This window comes from Thermobia domestica, chromosome 2 (genome assembly GCF_964235325.1).
Source record: "Thermobia domestica chromosome 2, izTheDome1.hap1.1, whole genome shotgun sequence".
NCBI classification, from domain to species: Eukaryota; Metazoa; Arthropoda; class Insecta; order Zygentoma; family Lepismatidae; genus Thermobia; species Thermobia domestica.
Window position 1 is genome coordinate 98,689,831 of NC_137455.1, and position 17,918 is coordinate 98,707,748.

At 37.4% G+C, this 17,918-nt stretch overlaps 1 protein-coding gene across 1 annotated transcript in view; it reads left to right on the forward strand.

Moving 5' to 3' along the window:
* Window positions 1–272: 272 nt before the first annotated feature.
* The window catches only part of Rgk2 (Rad, Gem/Kir family member 2), a 651,964-nt gene continuing 634,318 nt past the window's right edge, over window positions 273–17,918 (forward strand). The window contains exon 1 of the mRNA XM_081744253.1: window positions 273–858. Coding sequence (XP_081600379.1) covers window positions 543–858 — 316 coding nt within the window. The 5' untranslated portion in view covers window positions 273–542. The remainder of the gene's footprint in view (window positions 859–17,918) is intronic.

Here is a 17,918-nt window from a genome sequence, read left to right on the forward strand (position 1 = left end):
CTGACTAAACTACCAGGAAACTGAAATTTAGATAGTTACCTATATAGCTCTTGGAGCGAGAAAGTTAAAATTACTCCAGAGAAACAGTATGTAATGCATCCAAAAGTTTAGTCTTATTTTCCATTCGCTTGCAACACTTTGTGTACCTAAAATCTGGCGCGCAAGCGAAATAGCTGACAGTTGCGCGCGCGAGGTTTGTTCCATGAAAAACTACAACCAGCCACCAGCTGAGGGCTTTTAGATATCCACTCTCAGCTTCAGTTCTTGGTTACTTCACGTGGGTCAGATCGTAGAGAGTGAGTGAGTCACAGAGTTTGTCCACTAAACGCGCGCGCGCGCGTTTATAATCCGTCCACTCACACACTTTTGTTAAAAAAAAAAAAAAGGAACTGAAAAAAGAACAGTATCGCGTCGCTCTCTCGTAACTTCAGACTTAAGAGGAAAACTGTCCTTACTTCAATTCTTAGCGAAGCACTATTCCTTTTCGTTTTGTTTATATGTGCATGAACATTTAGTGTTATTCCGAATCCCGCCTGCTTTCAATGTCTAATCCTAGTCGGAGTTTGGATAGAGAATGGTCAACTTCTTCTAGGTCGTCAACTATAAGTTGCAGAAAATCAACATCTGATTTGACTGACATTGAGTCCGTGGGTACAACTACAACTGCTTCAATATCGAGGCCATGTTCCCCATGCGGGAGCCCCCTGCCAAGTCCAGGGGGAAGCCGTGGAGGGAAAGGTCTAGCATATTTGGCTTCCCGAAGAAGTAGCCGAGACTCCCAGGCATCCGAAGATCCTGGACCTCTAAATTTTACCCGCAACAGGCAAAGAAGAACATCAAACTTCTTAGAATTACCAGGTAAGGAATGACTTTTCTTCTTTATTTGTCACAGTTAACTAAATTCATGACTCAGTAACATGAAAGTTCATCGAGGCTGAAACGCATACTTTTCTTTCGATGTTGTTCTGTGCCAAGACAACCTAATCTGTATCATAGTCAACAGTGATGATTCATGGGGTGGCCCGGGAAACTCCATCAGGAGCTATGAAATTTCTCCCTCTCCCCTGGGGCCATATCTCCGATTGTACTCAATGTGGATTGCCAATAGTTTTACAGTCTCATGTTTTATTCAGTGTATATTGAAAGTCCCCTTCCTGGAGGAAATATACTGAAATCAACGCTGGTTGTCATCATCTTCCTAACATAATCCTACATCTTACCCTCTTCAAATAATTCTTTTCCGCTGGCTTCCCAACAAAAATTCTATACATCTTTCTCTTGTTTCCTAGTTAAGAGATGTGTCCCGCCCATCCTAGGCCTTGGTTTTATTATCCGTATGGTTCTCAGTACTTTGTAGTTACTGCCAAGTTTCACGCTAAGAAACTTTTTGTATTCACCAATTTGTTAGCATTTTTTTGTACTAAATACTATCCTATTCCGAAATAAAAGTATCTTTTTAAATGTCACCTTCCGTTCTTCCCTATAAATAAGCATCCAACTTCTACATTTATAGCAGTGGCGTAACTAAAGGTTTGAGGGCCTCCCCGCAAACAGCGTGGAGTGGGGCCCCTTCTCTACGTCCAACTTAACGATTTGGGGGCCCCTGATGGCTTGATGCCCCCCGCAATGCGGGGTTTGCGGGGCCCTTATTTCCCCCCCCCCCTGAATTATAGCCAAAATGTAAGACCAGAATTATGCTTTTATAGGTGTTTTACTTTTAATTTGACAATATTTACTTAACGACACAGACATTTAGTCGCTTCTGAGAGTAAATTTCCTCTTCCAGATTTTTCAGAAAAAAATATTAATTAATTAATTAATTGGATATTTCGTTTAGTATAGGCGAACTCTTTTAATTTAATTGGACTTTCAATTTTGTTTCAAGTTTTAGTTTTCATTTGTTTGAATGTAAGGGATGACGTTTTTTCGGAGCAGTGATGATGCTAGAAATTGCACGGGGAGGGCGGCCCCCCGTGGCATCGTCTGCTCCCTGACTGCCCCCAGACATTTTGTACTGTAATGCAGGTCAAACAGTATAAAACTATTATTTTCAATATACAAAAAATAGCTGCCCCCTGAAAATGTCTATGCCCTTCCACTTCTTCCCACCAAGAATTAGAGATGCGTCGTTACTGTCCCGGAGGACACTGTAAAAAGAAAAAGAAATCAAAAATATTTAAGGTTTACATTAAAAATACAAATCATACATTTGGTTCATATAGTGAATAAAATGCTGGATAAATTTCAATCAGACTGTTCACAAAATCGTTTTGAAATTACTTTTACACTCAACTGCTGCAATTTCAGTCGTTCACGTTGAGGAGTACATTAGACAGATAAGTACGTAAAACCATGGGTAAAAGTGAGGGAAAACGTCGTTCTCCCAACTCCAAAAATTATATATGGTGACCCTCCACTCCCTAAAAGTTACAACAGGCAAAGATAGGCATTGGGGACGGTGTGACGTTATACGAACCCCATCTTTTCAGATCCACTTTTACCCCTGCATAAAACAAATAATAACATTTTTTCCCTTTACCCTTAACCGGTTTCATGTACTAGAGATAATTCTTAAGATTTAGTGGCGTCTCTTCAAGAAAATCAAACTCGAAATTTTTAAATTTTATTACTACAATGTAAAGGAAGAAAGCATCTTACAGTTGCAGGTAGCAATACACAAGAATTAGTACCTATCGTAAACTTTCTCCTTTTAAATTGTAGCAATAACATTTAAATATTTCCCTCAAGAACCGCCACTGTCAGGCTCAGCGCAAATACTACCATATATGATGGAAATAGGATTTTTTAAAGTTTTTTTTTTTTAATAATTGAAGTTATCCTGAAACAATTTCTTAACTTGAGAAAGCATCAGCTCTTCTTGATCGAATTTAACCCAACTACACACACACACACACACACACACACACACACACACACACACACACACACACATATATATATATATATATATATATATATATATATATATATATAATACACAAACGTATGTGGTGTACGTAAAACGTAGGTAAGATGCGTAAATCCTGTAATTTTTGGACTTAACGTACGACTATAGGTAACGTCTTGCATCAAACGTATAACGGAAAACGTATGTTATATAATACTTTCCGTATAAGTGTCCCATCTATACGTACTTTCCGTATGAAACAAAGAAATGTATATAAGCGATAAGGATTTCACATACATGTGCACGTATATAACATATAGTTAACGTATGTAATATACGGAGGACTGTTAAATGTCAGACATCTTGCAGCGGCATGATGTATCATCTAAGCGGAAAAAAGGCAGTACGTATGTAGCATACGGATAACGTATGCTCCGTATAGATTTCCGTAGTAAACTTATGGATTCCATATATTTCTTCACTATACCGTTGTCTGGATAAAAGATTTTTCTCAGTGCAACAGATTTCATTATGAAACCAGCAAGAAACCCCCTTCCCACAATATTTAACCAAAATCAGGAAACTTTTAGAAACATTATCGTAGAGAATGTAATACTCACTTCCTGTTCCTGATTATTCGAAATCAGGCCCGTTTCCACGGGGGGGGGGGGGCAAGAGCCCCCCCCCTAAATTTTGGCTGGCCCCCATAAAATTTCACGGTAGGCTTGCAAATGAACTATAATATGGTGATTATATGATTGGGTCGGGCCCCCCTAACTTCTACCGGGCCCCCCTAAATTTTTGGGCTGGTTACGGGCCTGTTCCAAATCCAAGTATTAGACTCAAAATGAAAGTCAGAGCATGTTTCCCCCAGATCATTTTTATTTATTTATTTATTTATTTATTTATTTATTTTTTACGGAATTAGTAATGAAACATTTGAGGTGCCTAGTATCAAAATCCGCTACATCCATTTTGTCCAAAATCCGCTAGATCGAACATAACAAGCAATATATAATTCAATTTCGGTAAAAAAAAAAAAAAAAGGATTTGGTCGCTTTTGATACTAGGCGCCTCATTTCGTTTTTACTTATTTACTAGCTGAAATGACTATTCTTTGAAATATTTGAACCCTTCCTCCCTTTAGGATACGAATCGAGGTTAATTTGAACTTAAACGGCAGCGGGAGTGTCACTATTCATTTCAGCAACTCCGAAAACTGTGGATTGGACACTAATATCAATCGTTTTCGATTATTTTTACATGTCATTACCCTCACCCTTCTCCTCTTTACTCGAAATGTGCTAAAAACCTAGAGTCGGTTCATGTGCCAAAAATAATCGAAATCGGTTCAGCGGTCTACGAGGAGGTAGGCCTAATTGCCAAACATGGTTACATTCATTATAGAGATTAATGTAAAGAAATGTAGCGGTATTTATTGGTAATATTCCTATATTGCAATTGCATGGTGGATATTTTACCTTTGTTGTATTGTGGTGTGTTCTTATATCACCTGCTGCGTGATGGATTAGATTTATCTACAAGATATGACAGTGTTTTTAATAAGATTACTCCTCTATCGAAGCAATGTGGTTGATTTTTCATATTGGAGGCAGATCCGTATCCACGGGGGGCTAGAAATGCCGGCCCCTCTTAAACTTTGTCTGGTCCCCTAAAAGTTTCACGGTAGGCTTACAAATGAACTGTAATATGGTGATGAAGTATAATATGATTGGGTCGGCCCCCCTAACTTCTACCGGCCCCCCCTCTAAATTTTTGGGCTGGCTATGGGCCTGATTGTAGTACTATGAGGTGTTAATAAATTAGGTGATGTGGAGGCAGTTGTTATTTACTTAAGCCTTTAGTGGAATGTGACTTCAGTTGGATTCTATGTACGAGGTATCCATGTAGAGCGACATAAATTTTAGTGTTGGGATAAATTTCCTTCATCTTTGTTATAACAACATCCGCTGGTGAAGAGATATAGATATTAATAGTTTACACATACCTGTGTTTGGAAGTTTAGGCATTCCGTTTATCGGCAACTTTACAAGATATACAGAGATTGATAAATTTAGGAAAAAATAATAACAGCTACATATGTATTATAATGGTGTTTTTATCTTAAACTCTAAATTTTATATTCTTTGTGGTGGACAAACACCGTATGCGTGGGTTTTCTCAGGGTTCCCCCGTTTCCTCCCACTTTCTTCATTCCACCATTTCATTCATTTCTCATTATCACCGTCTCCTTTAGCCTAACCGGCATAATCGTGGGACGTAAAACTCAAAGATTTCATTTTTTTCTAAATTTTATATTTCCTCAGTTACGTTCGGAATAACTGCATATTTAAAATTTACAATTATATTGGTGCATGAGAAAGTACAGACGTAACAACCTATCAGAACTATGCGTATTCTACTTCTACTAACAGGCATTACATACTGTATGTGATCATAGATACCAGTTGCATTATTACGAGAAGACGATGAAAAGGTAACGTTTCCAGTTCAGGAGGCTGTTCGAACGGAAGGTAAGGGAACGAACAGAACGGAACGTAAAACCGATATGATGAACGTGTACATTATTCCGTGAGGGAACCTAGAACATCCTAAATCCGTTTACAAACAATACTGTATTGTTGGTATGGTGAGAGGCCAAAGGAACAGCCTGCTGAACTGGCAACATTACTTAAGACACTTTAGCAGTGTGGTGTCCAAACGGATAATCGGATTGGGAAAAAGTTCCGCCATTTCAGATTAAAAATCACCTATTTCCAGTAACGTTCTATTCCTGTCTTACTACTTATCCGTATCTTTATTCATAATAGAGTTAGCCTATAGCCCCAGACTTTTGGTACAACCATATGAACCGTATGCATAGCGTAGCTTAAAAATCTAGAAAAAGAAGAAGAAAACAACTACATCCATGCACTATTAATCGAAACAAGAAGAATTTGACAATAGACAAAAGTTTTCCAAAAAATTTTACTTTCTGAGACGTGCCAAATATTCAACTCTTTCGTTTATTGGGTATAACTGACAGTGGAAAGCTTAGTAGCTTAAAGGAGCTAGAATTACATTGTGCCGAATGTAATTTTAAATTATATTATTTTTTTCAATTTTATAATCTGACGTAGTTGACTCAGTATTTTAAAAATGCGAAATATTTTTGGCAGAGATAATTCGCAATCCACAACTTCGTCAAATTTCTGCTTTGACTTCACATATTTTTCAGCACAAGATCTATTTAGTACAAGATAATTTTTTGCTGTGGCATATGTTGCTATCAACGTAATTATTAAGAAATATTTGTAGTATCATCGAAACAAAAGCTTAAACTAGACTCAGGTAGGGTAAACTCTTCGCTTGTTCCACGCCTGAGTATAACTCGAGGATCTGACAAGATAGATTTGAAAAACCCATTTTCAGAATACAACAATTTTTTTAAAAACCTGTAGTCATTACATTCGTGCCAAAAGTAATTTAAAATATTCCTAAAAGCCCAAGGTTTCTATACTAGACTAATGAATAGGACGACCCAAAATGCATAAAAAGCATAACAGCAATTTACACATATGGTTGGTACCTTGAACATGGTTATGGTTGTCTAAGGGTCCAGAAGAAACTAATTTTAGAAGCGTAATAAAGCGTAATTTTGGAAAATAATAAGCATAGAGCATAATTTAAAATATATAGCACAATTCTTGGAAAATTCTATTAGAACAATTCTTGGAAAATTCTGTTTAACTGCAAGTTTAAAATACTGTATTTAATATTTTTCAAAACCAATATTTACAATGAAAATCATTGATAACATTTGCAACAATGAAAAGCTTATTTTTATTTCTGTAAACTTTTCGGTGTAATCCTTTGATGTGGAGAAAAGAAAAAAAAAAGGAAAAGAAGGAGAAAACTTTCCGCCAACAATGAATAATACACTCCACACACGATGAATAGCACAAGAACAATGAATAGTACAAGAATAGTACAAGAACTTTGTATATTGTTTTGTGTACCTTTTAAACTTGAACATTTTCTGTACTTTCTGGTGGCATCTTTTACTTTCCCTTTCTGTATATATGCACCTCTAAGGCACACACAAGTGATATAAAAAAAAGTGAATCAAGTAAAGCATATCTCTTTACAGTGCACTCAGTAGAAAGTTCATTAAATATGAAAGAAACTGGTTGCATAAAATATTAATAAATAGATCAAGATATTTAGAATATTTAGTACGTAGTAAATATTATACATTATACATGATTAATGTAGAACAATGATTGAAATTAACAATAAAGCATAATTAAACAAAAATAAAGCATAATGTGGGTTGCCCTACTACTGAATAAACATCTGGGTATCAAAGTGCTAAAAATATAATTAATTAAATAAATAAGTTTTATATGTCTGACACCTGTTCACTACTACAACATCGATTTGGTGAGGCTAAGATTTTTTTCTCCATCTGGTTTTGTTTTGCGTCATTCAAGTTTTAGGTTGCCTAAAAATACAATTACATGAAACATTTGAAACCAATTAGCAACTTAAAATTCGTAAAGATATTGAATAACAAACACAAGTAAAAAAACATTTTAAGCTAAAGCCTTTATCCAGAGACGGGAAAGGAAACTATTGGAGCTCACAGTCAGAACCATTTAATAAGTTAAATCTCTCTCTATATATAAAAGAAGAAGTCCTGACTGACTGATCAACGCCCAGGCCAAACCGTTTAAGTTAAAAACTTGGAATGTTGATAGTGCATAAGATGCAAATTAGACAAACTATTGATCAGGAAATCCATATATCATGGTGCTGAAATTTTATCTTTGCCCGCATTTCTCTAGTTGAGTGTGTGCTGGCCAGAACCTTTTACGTATAACGTTTAAATTACCATAATTTTAATTGTTCGTCTCTAAATACCAGGAATTGGCAGGCATGGTTTTATTGGGTCATTTACTGAAAAACGTGTATGATATCCACTGGGCAGGCCTCAAATTATTTGCATATTATTATCAAAGAGTTTTCATTCCTTCCAAAAATGACATACTTTAGAAGGTTATGACTTCTATATAGCCAACAATGTATAAGTATCGGGTGATGGAGAACATTGTGTAGTGTTTTATTTCGGGGCTCAGCCTTTCCTCCTACATTCTCACTTCTTTCATAATGACCACTTTCCTAAATTATTCTATCCCTTGGCCTAAAGGGCATAATTATAGGACGAAAATATAAAAGGAGTTCGTTTTTGAGTACGCATTGGAAGATGTAGGAGTATTGGGTTGGTGGACTGAAAGTCCATCGCAGTCCACAATAAATCTGCAATAATACAATTATAAGTCTCCGATCAAGATTTATTAATGTAACATAACCTGAGGTACAAAATACAAATAAAAGGTAATTATGTTATTTATGTACACAATTTTAAGCGGATAATCTGCGAAGAGTGGCTATACATATTAAACAATCACTGATTCATGAATTTCTATAGATACTAATAACTATCACTATTAGAAAGGAAAAATGTTATATACATTTCTGATAAAAAGTTTCAGAAGTGTCGTACACGCCCTGTCATTTTTCTCCTCATTTTCCAGAACTCATTCAAGAGTTATCCAGCGTTCTTTGTCACCTAAGTTACTTGGTTGTCTGTTTTGAATGTTGAGTCGACAGCCTCTAGGGAAACGTGAAGAATTTGCATGTGTTTGTATTTTGAATTTTAGAAACGTCAAAATGACAGCAAGGATAAATATATTCAGAACCAAGACTGTCACGAAGTTCTTGGATGAAACTGAAAGAAAAGTAGAGGAGCTGATTTCTCTTTTCTCTGACAATCACCGAGTGTTTGTCCTGCAGCTGTTTTCTTCGTCTCTTTATTATAAAGCAAAGTTTCTCAATTATCTTTCAGCATATTTCGATATATTTTCTTCCTTTTATCTCCTTCTCTTCATGCTCTTTTCTCTGCTCTTTTTCATCATTAGTGCAAACAGAATCTGGTTGTATAACAGTGAAGGAAGACGATTAAATACCTACTGTATACCCACTATGCCGAGTGTCGAAGAACTATCTTTTTAGAGATGTCAGTAGAGGTTAAATGTAAGAAAAGATGAACTGTGAAAATGAAGTTTTTGCCCCCATTTAACATTCTCTTTTATTACATTAAAACAGTATTTAATACTATGTATGTATTTCTATTTAATTTCCTGATTAAAAGTGTAAGGAAGCAAGTTTATATAAATGTCCTTCCAACTTGAAAATTTGCTATTATATTATTGAGTAAATAGATACCAAAGAATAAATTCTATAAAGCATTGATGTTAAGAACCCTTAGCAATTTTGCAACCGAGAGCAACTATTTTACTATATTGAATATTTAACGTACAAGTAAATTTCACACACACACACACTATGTGATCAAAAGTATCCGGACACCCCCAAAACATAAGTTTTTCATATTAGGTGCATTGTGCTGCCACCTACTGCCAGGTACTCATTATCAGCGACCTCAGTAGTCATTAGACATCGTGAGAAAATAGAATGGAGCGCTCCGCGGAATTCGGACTTCGAACGTGGTCAGGTGATTGGGTGTCACTTGTGTCACAAGTCTGTACGCGAGATTTCCACACTCCTAAACATCCCTAGGTCCACTGTGTCTGATGTGATTAGTGAAGTGGAAACGTGAAGGGACACGTACAGCACAAAAGCGTACAGGCCGACCTCGTCTGTTGACTGACAGAGACCGCCGACAGTTGAAGAGGGTCGTAAAGTGTAATAGGCAAACATCTATCCAGACCATCACACAGGAATTCCAAACTGCATCAGGATCCACTCCAAATACTATGACAGTTAGGCGTGAGGTGAGAAAATTTGGATTTCATGGTCGAGCGGCTGCTCATAAGCTACACATCAAGCAGGTAAATACCAAACGACGCCTCGCTTGGTGTAAGGAGCGTAAACATTGGACGATTGAACAGTGGAAAAACGTTGTGTGGAGTGACGAATCACGTTACACAATGTGGCGATCCGATGGAAGAGTGTGGGTATGGCGAATGCCCGGTGAACGTCATCTGTCAGTGTGTGTAGTGCCAACAGTAAAATTCGGAGCTGGTGGTGTTATGGTGTGGTCGTGTTTTTCTTGGAGGGGCTTGCACCCCTTGTTGTTTTGTGTCGCACTCTTACAGCGCAGGCCTACATTGATGTTTTAAGCACCTTCTTGCTTCCCACTGTTGAAGAGCAATTCGGGGATGGCGATTGCATCTTTCAACACGATCGAACACCTGTTCATACTGTACGGCCTGTGGCGGAGTGGTTACACGACCATAACATCCCTGTAATTGACTGGCCTGCACATAGTCCTGACTTAAATCCTATAGAACACCTTTGGGATGTTTTGGAATTCCGATATCGTGCCAGGCCTCACCGACCTACATCGATACCTCTCCTCAGTTCAGCACTCCGTGAAGAATATGCTGCCATTCCCCAAAAAACCTTCCAGCACTTGATTGAAAGTATTCCTGCGAGAATGGAAGCTGTCATCAAGGCTAAGGGTGGGCCAACACCATATTGAATTCCAGTAGTACTGATGGAGGGCGCCACAAACTTATGTCATTTCCAGCCATGTGTGCGGATACTTTTGATCACATAGTGTACACAATTTGGTGGGTCTAGGTAACTCTTTTCTATGCAAAAATCTGATGAACACACACACACATATGTTGTTTTATATTATTATAGATTGATTTATTTATAAACTAGCCTAACTTGATTTCTAGAATTTTTGAGGTTATTTGAAATGTATTATTTATGTAGTGATGATTTCAGAGGTGATCCGGAGGGTAATTTCCCTTCTTCTAGAGCTACGAAATTCCCACCGGGGTACTTCTCTTATTCTGCTCAACCTGAATTATCAGTAATATCGCAGTATTATTTCCACCTCATTAATTGAAAGTGCTCACCACCAAGGGTAAAATCTGAAATCATTACTGTTTATCTTATGTATCCGGTATCCGAAAACGTTCCCGCCGTTTTTTCAAGCGTCTTAGATATAATAATCCAATAATTTCCTACAAATGTATTTTATTCAGCAATATCCCGCAGCTTTAAATACGTGCATCCAAGTATTACAAACTTATAAATCACACGCTTGTACAATTATATCCCTAAATTAAAAAAGAAAAAGAATGTATAAAGGTAACCAAGGAAGTTCTGTCGCTTGTAGGAAATTTGCGATTAAGAAGTGCTGCCTCCAGAGTTTTGAGTTTTTCTTGAGCACGATTCAACTGCTGACAGTACACAGTAGTATTGATGCTCTGACCAGCTGGTAGCGATTCCCGATGCACGATACCGCGAGCAGTCCACCAAACATACAGGAGGGCAGTGCTGGTTTCTGCTGTTTTGGAACCGGTTCATGAGATGCTAACCAATGATGAAGGCACCGTGGAGTTTCGCACAATGCCCAATTCTCATTACGTGTCAACGTCCTGTCCAGAAATGGCTCCTTCCTCAGATGAGACAGCAAAGAAACACAGGTGTTTGTTCCTGTTGCTTTCTGGCCCGGAGTCAGATCATGTGGGACCCATCGATTCAACTTGTAGTGCTTCCCAAGTTGATGGAGGTGCTGCCGATGGTTGTTCCACGCAAACTGAATTGTAGTCCCAGTTCCTCATATGTCTGGCCACTGTTCGCCTCAATTGCTGCCTGAGATCTTCAATTTGTCAATATGTTGGTCTTCCGATAAGGGTTCGTTTTCGAGTGTTTCGTCATCGTTCTCAAACTTGTTAAATCATTGCTGCTCTGTCCGCGTAATCACGACACCCTCACCAAAGGTCTGGCATCTCTTCCACCTCGCTGTAGCGGCGTTTGACACCAGTTTCAACTCGTACAGCACACACGGACTTATGACGCTCTGTGTAGGTCACACATTCACTTTGTCCTTCCGCAAGTTCATGGTGTAACTGAACTGCTACAACCAGGTAGTATGTTGGATATACCCACAATAACAACTAACCTTTGCCTTATCTCCATTCGCATTGAACTTATGACGTGTGGGCCAATTTAACGCAGACCCCCGCAAAAGCGACAGAACTTTCTTGGTTACCTTTATAATATCGCTTGTGTGACATTATTTGGTTTTCGAACTGTTGCTCACGAAAATTGTTATTCACTTCCCAATGAAGTGTAATGATCAATTCCTTTGTCTCTTTAGTCATATGCGGTCTGGCGATGTCTTGTAGAAGAACCTCTCCTTTCCTGTTGAATAGTGCCAGCTGCTTCCAATAGAAAGCAGCTGCAACTGGGAGAAGTACAACTTTTGAATGATGATTTTGCTATTATGTTGAAATTCAAAGTACACAATACGGGCACTGACCCATCAAACATGAAGAAGTACCTTCTGCTGTTTTTGTTTTTTAATTCTTGGCTGCGTATGCCTCAGAATCAGAAGGCAACCATTTTTTTTTTTTTGTGGTTATTACATAACAATCGTTTCTCATCACATGTCAATATCTGACCCTTTCCTGTGACGTGTCAGCAATAAAGAGCAAATTGTTAAACGCTGGAGTTTGTTTTCCTGGATCAAAACGTGGTGAAACCACGTACTGAACTTCCATATCTTTCCAAGATCATGCAGATGCATTTGAATTGTTTCTTCCGATACTCTAAACCGTTATGCAAGCTCCTTGGTCGTTTTATGTGGATTACTCTCCAAGTTCTGCTTTATGAGGGTTTTGTCCATGGTGAATGAACATTCAGCTCAGAGGTTGTGCTGGAGCCTTTCACTCTCGATATAAATCGGCAGAACCACTTTCGCGCTGTTCATTCACTTACTGGTGCTTCTCCAAGCGCAGAGCATATTCTTCGAAAGCAGCTTCTACAGTGCTGTCCATTTGACACACGTTAGAACTCTTCATTAGCTGACAGCTGGAATTTCAATTTCACTTTCCGCTAGAACTTATATATATATATATATATATATATATATATATATATATATATATATATATATATATATAGGGTGTTTCAAAACAACACCGACAACGTTCGAGAGGTGTCCTGACACCAAGATAAGACGAAAAGTATAGACCAACCTGGGTGCAGAAATGCTTCCTTTCGGAATTATAGGCTGCCGAAAACATGAAAAAATGAACTTTAAAGATCCATAGCTCTAAAACTATGAGACCTACCGTAGTCGGGTCAAGACTTCACTTAGAAACTAATATGTGCCCTATGCAAAAATCCATGTTTCGGAGTCCTAAGGTACTCACGCAACAATTTTTATAGAGGGGGTTTGGCTACGGGCATATAATTTGAAGTACTCAACAACTATCTCTATAGAAATTGTTGCGGAAGCACTGCAGGATTCTGAAACATGGATATTTGGATAGGGCACATACTAGTTCCTACGTGGTCTTTACCCGACTGCGCTAGGTGTCATAGTTTCTGAGTTATTGACCTTAAAGTTTATTTTTTCGTGTTTTCAGTACCCTATAACTTCGATAGGAAGCATTTGTGCACCCAGGTTGGTCTACTTTTCATCTTATCTTGGCGTCAGGAATTACCTCTCAAACGTTGTTGGTGTTGTTTTGAAACGCCCTATATATATATATATATATATATATATATATATATATATATATATATATATATATATATATATACACGAGGAGCATAGTGAAAGTCGTGAGCAACGTTTTCACAACCGTAATTTTTAGTTGTAAGTGCAATCAAGTATATCATCTCAATTTACAGACCTTTCTTCCTTTCTTTCCATACGTTGACGCTGTTTGTTGCTAGCACGTGACCACAGGCAGGATTTCCAAAATGACGGGCAGCGATGTTTTGTTTCGACTGCGTGCTGTGATTGAATTCCTTGCTAAAGCGGACCAACCTGCTTCTGAAATTCACCGCAGACTGCAGCGTGTCTAGGGAGATGTGTGCATGGGTGTCAGCAGTGTTAGGAGGTGGGTGAAACATTTTAAGGATGGAAATACGAGTATTGAAAATAAGCCTCGCAGCAGGCGCCCTCGAAGTGCTATCACGGAACGCAACAATGTAAGGGTTGATGAGCTGATTAGAGAAGAGAGGTGTATCATTGTGAATGAAATTGCTGCAAAGTTGACGTTGGATATAGTGTGCGGTGCAAGAAATGATTCATAGCTTAGGGTATCGGATGGTTTCTGCCCGTTAGGCCTCAGGTTTATTAACCAAGAACCACAACCGTCAGAGATTAACCATTGCCCAAACTCTTCTTCACAGATTTCGACACGAAAGTGATGACTTTTGACGAGTGTTGTGACTAGAGATGAAAGTTGGTTCCATCATTATGAACCTGAAACAAAACGACAGAGTATGGAATGGCACCACTTGAATTCGCCACCGAAGAAGAAAGCAAAGACAGTAGGAAAAATTATGGGGAGCGTCTTTTAGGATGCACAGGATTGCATTCTGGTTGACGTTCTTGAGCCTGGACAAACCGTACTTTCTGCCACTACATCCAGACACTTTTGAAGCTCCGTGTGCCTTGCGTGATAAACGTCCTGGAAAGATCATCCTTCAACAGGATAATGCGCGTTCGCATTCTGCACGTGCCACTATGGAGCAGATCAGGAGATTTGGGTGTGAAACACTTCTACATTCTTCCAACAGCTCCGACATGGCACCCTTCGACTACCATCTTTTCGGTTTTGTGAAGGAACAGATGCGAGGTCATCGGTACGAGACACTGCAGGATATTCAGAAACCAGTGCTTCAGTGTCTACAGGCAGCTGGAACGGAATGCTATCGCAAGGGTATTTTCAAACTTGCAGAACGATAGAAAAATGTGTGCAAAAGAAAAGAAAAAGACGGAGTCTATGTGAAAGGTGTGTAGATTCAGAAGACATATTTGGTTTCACTTACAAGTAAAGATAACGATTGTGAAAAAAAATTGCTCACGTCTTTCAGTATACTCCTCGTATATATATATATATATATATATATATATATATATATATATATATATATATATATATATATATATATATATATATATATATATATATATATATATATATATTATAATGTTATCTGGGATCCCTTTCTATTCCCTTCTTTCTAACCTTGCTGTTGTGTGAAATATAATTGTAAGACTGATAGCTTAAGTGTACTGTCCGTTAAGTGTATTGTTAAAATAGTTCTTGCTTCGTAATTGGGAGATCCTACGTTTCAATCCCCGCGACAAATCCCTCCGTATTTGATTCCTGTAGATTTTGAGTTCTACACACCGAATGCATCGACAGTATTTCTTTTAAATTAGGCTCTCTAGTGTAATTCTTCTCAATAATTCCTTCGGTTTTGATATTTCCATTGTAAAATGTTTTCGTAGTTGTATTTGGAGTTTTAGGTACTATTTACGTAAATAAATAAATAAATTTACAATACTAAGTTATTAATGATATACTATAGTCCAGTTCCATTATTTTGCTACAGTTTTCTGTTCTTTACTACTAGGTATTTTATACATAAATATTACTATTAATAGGTCTATTTTATATTATGCCTATTATGTGTGAATGAAAACTAATTATGTACACTCATGTCCAAAATAATTGTCGCATGTCTACAAATATGTTGTAGGAATATAATTTGATAATGAATTCGCCCGGTATTTCTTATAACGTTAGTATGTGTATAATCGTCAAAGACATGTATGTGGAAAATTCCATGTTAAAAGAGCAGTAAGTAAGAACAATAAAACGAAAATAAAATTCCATTTAGCAACATTTTATGTTACTCATTATAATTTTCGTATTTATAATTCTTTACCTATGAAATTTACCACAAATATACATTTCCCGATTATACACATAGTATCAGTATTAAAAGTACCCTGCAAAATCATTATCAAATTATATTCTTACAATAAGACAGTTATAGATATGCGACAATAATTTTGGACATGAGTGTAAATATAGCGAAAACTATGGATTTGATACTAATATCGGTCATTTTTTTTTTTTTTTTTTTTTACATGTCTCGAATTCCCACCTCCGATGACTCCCGGCCCGCATACAATTGTAACTAAGTTTGCAAGTCATCGCTAATGGAAGTGTCGCCATTGATTTCAGCGACCGCGAAACTATGGATTCGATACTAATATCGGTCATTTTGGATTACTTTTATATGTCTCGGTATCTCCCCCCCTCCGGTGACCCCCGGCCCGGAGCCGAATAACGTGAATTTGGAAGTTAATGCGATCGGAGCTTCACCACTGATTTCAGCGACCGTGGAAACTATGAATTCGACACTAATATCGGTCATTATCTACTACTTTTACATGTCCCGGTAAACGACCCCCCTGAGATCCCCCTGGTTCGAATTTTGACAAAAACGTTTAACTCTGGTCTGGAGCCTCGACCAAGGTATTCGTGACTAAAATTTGGTAACTCTCGGTCAATTTGTCTGGTTCCCAAGCCGGTTCCGGTAAACGCCCCCCTGAGACCCCCCTAGTTCGAAATTTGATAAAAGAGCTTCGTCTTGATCTGGGGTTTGGGCCAAGGTACCCCTGACCAAAATTTGGTAACTCTCGGTCCACTCGTCTGGTCCGCAGGCCGCACACAGACAGACAGACAGACAAACACACAAACAAACACTTTATTTTATTTATATTAGATGTGTTTGGCTGCATTTCGTTAGTGCATAATTTTGACACATTACAGTGCATAAATGAATTTAATTCGTGAAAGAAACGCGCACTCACTTTTCTTCGCTTATCTAGACCAGCAGAGTTTCTCCAGCCAGTTACTATGTCTGTGTTAAATATTCACACATTTCTGTTTAATTATTATGTTTTTGCTGTATTTTTGGCGTCAGAAGATTTTAAATTTAGCAGCTTACGTTGTAAATGTTCAACAACAACAATAACAACCTCAGGTCGTTTTATTAAGAACTGGACCATTTTTTTTCTTTCCTTTCTTGATTCACGGTTTTAATGTATTTCTCTTCGTGACTAGCTGCGACTGAGCAATCTCCTGCTGTGTTTGTGTGCGTGTTGTAGCACTTTTCAGCCATGTTTTTCTTCCGCAATTTTTTATTTCTGTAGGGGTTTCTACTCAGCTTGAAACATAACCTACAATGATGAATGATAACACACACACACATACACACACACAAATACTAACACATTTGCATACAGACGTGATATATATATTCGAAAACAATTTAGTTTTTTTCCTGTCAGTACCACTCAGAGTAATTTACTGCCTTAGATCCACACATTTCTCGATCCTTCACTATCCTACTTGAGAGAGGCGTGGCTGTTTACAATATGGATATCGATTGAGTCTTCTCTATATGTGTATTGTTAAATTTTAACACTCTGTCCCACTGAATTTTATACGTGTCTATTGATAAAAAGAGATGTCTTCTTCTTCTTCTTCTTCTTTGAAAATGTATATATAAAAATGAGAATAATTCTTTCTCTTGATTGACATCAATGACATATTTAGGTTTTTTAAAAAAGAAATTTATGTATATTCATGCTTCTTGTGATAACGATTCTATGTCATTTTTGAAGAGAGAATGTTCTAATTTTCATGTTAATAATTGACTGAGTAAATAAATCACCTTTTACATGTCATCACCGTGAGTAATTGCATTGCTTTTTAAGTAACTAAATGCAATTTATTAAAGGAATGTAGATTTTGGATTGAGGTCAAATACTGAATATTTATTTATCTCCATACTGTCTTCTTGAGATGAACAGATTAATATGCAACGATTATTCTTTAATACAATATAATGCTTTCGTCATAAATATTCATTGAAACACCTATTTGCTGTGTTTGCACCAATATGGCTGCACTTCACACGTACTACCAGTTATTAGCTTCGAGCTCATGCAGTGTGATGAATTTGCTAGAATTTATAATGGTAATAGACATATTGAAGAGATTTCGTCTGTGCCGTGTTTTTTAATGTAGCAATTTTAATTTTCAGAATTTTTATTATTATATATTATACATAAGTTATTACT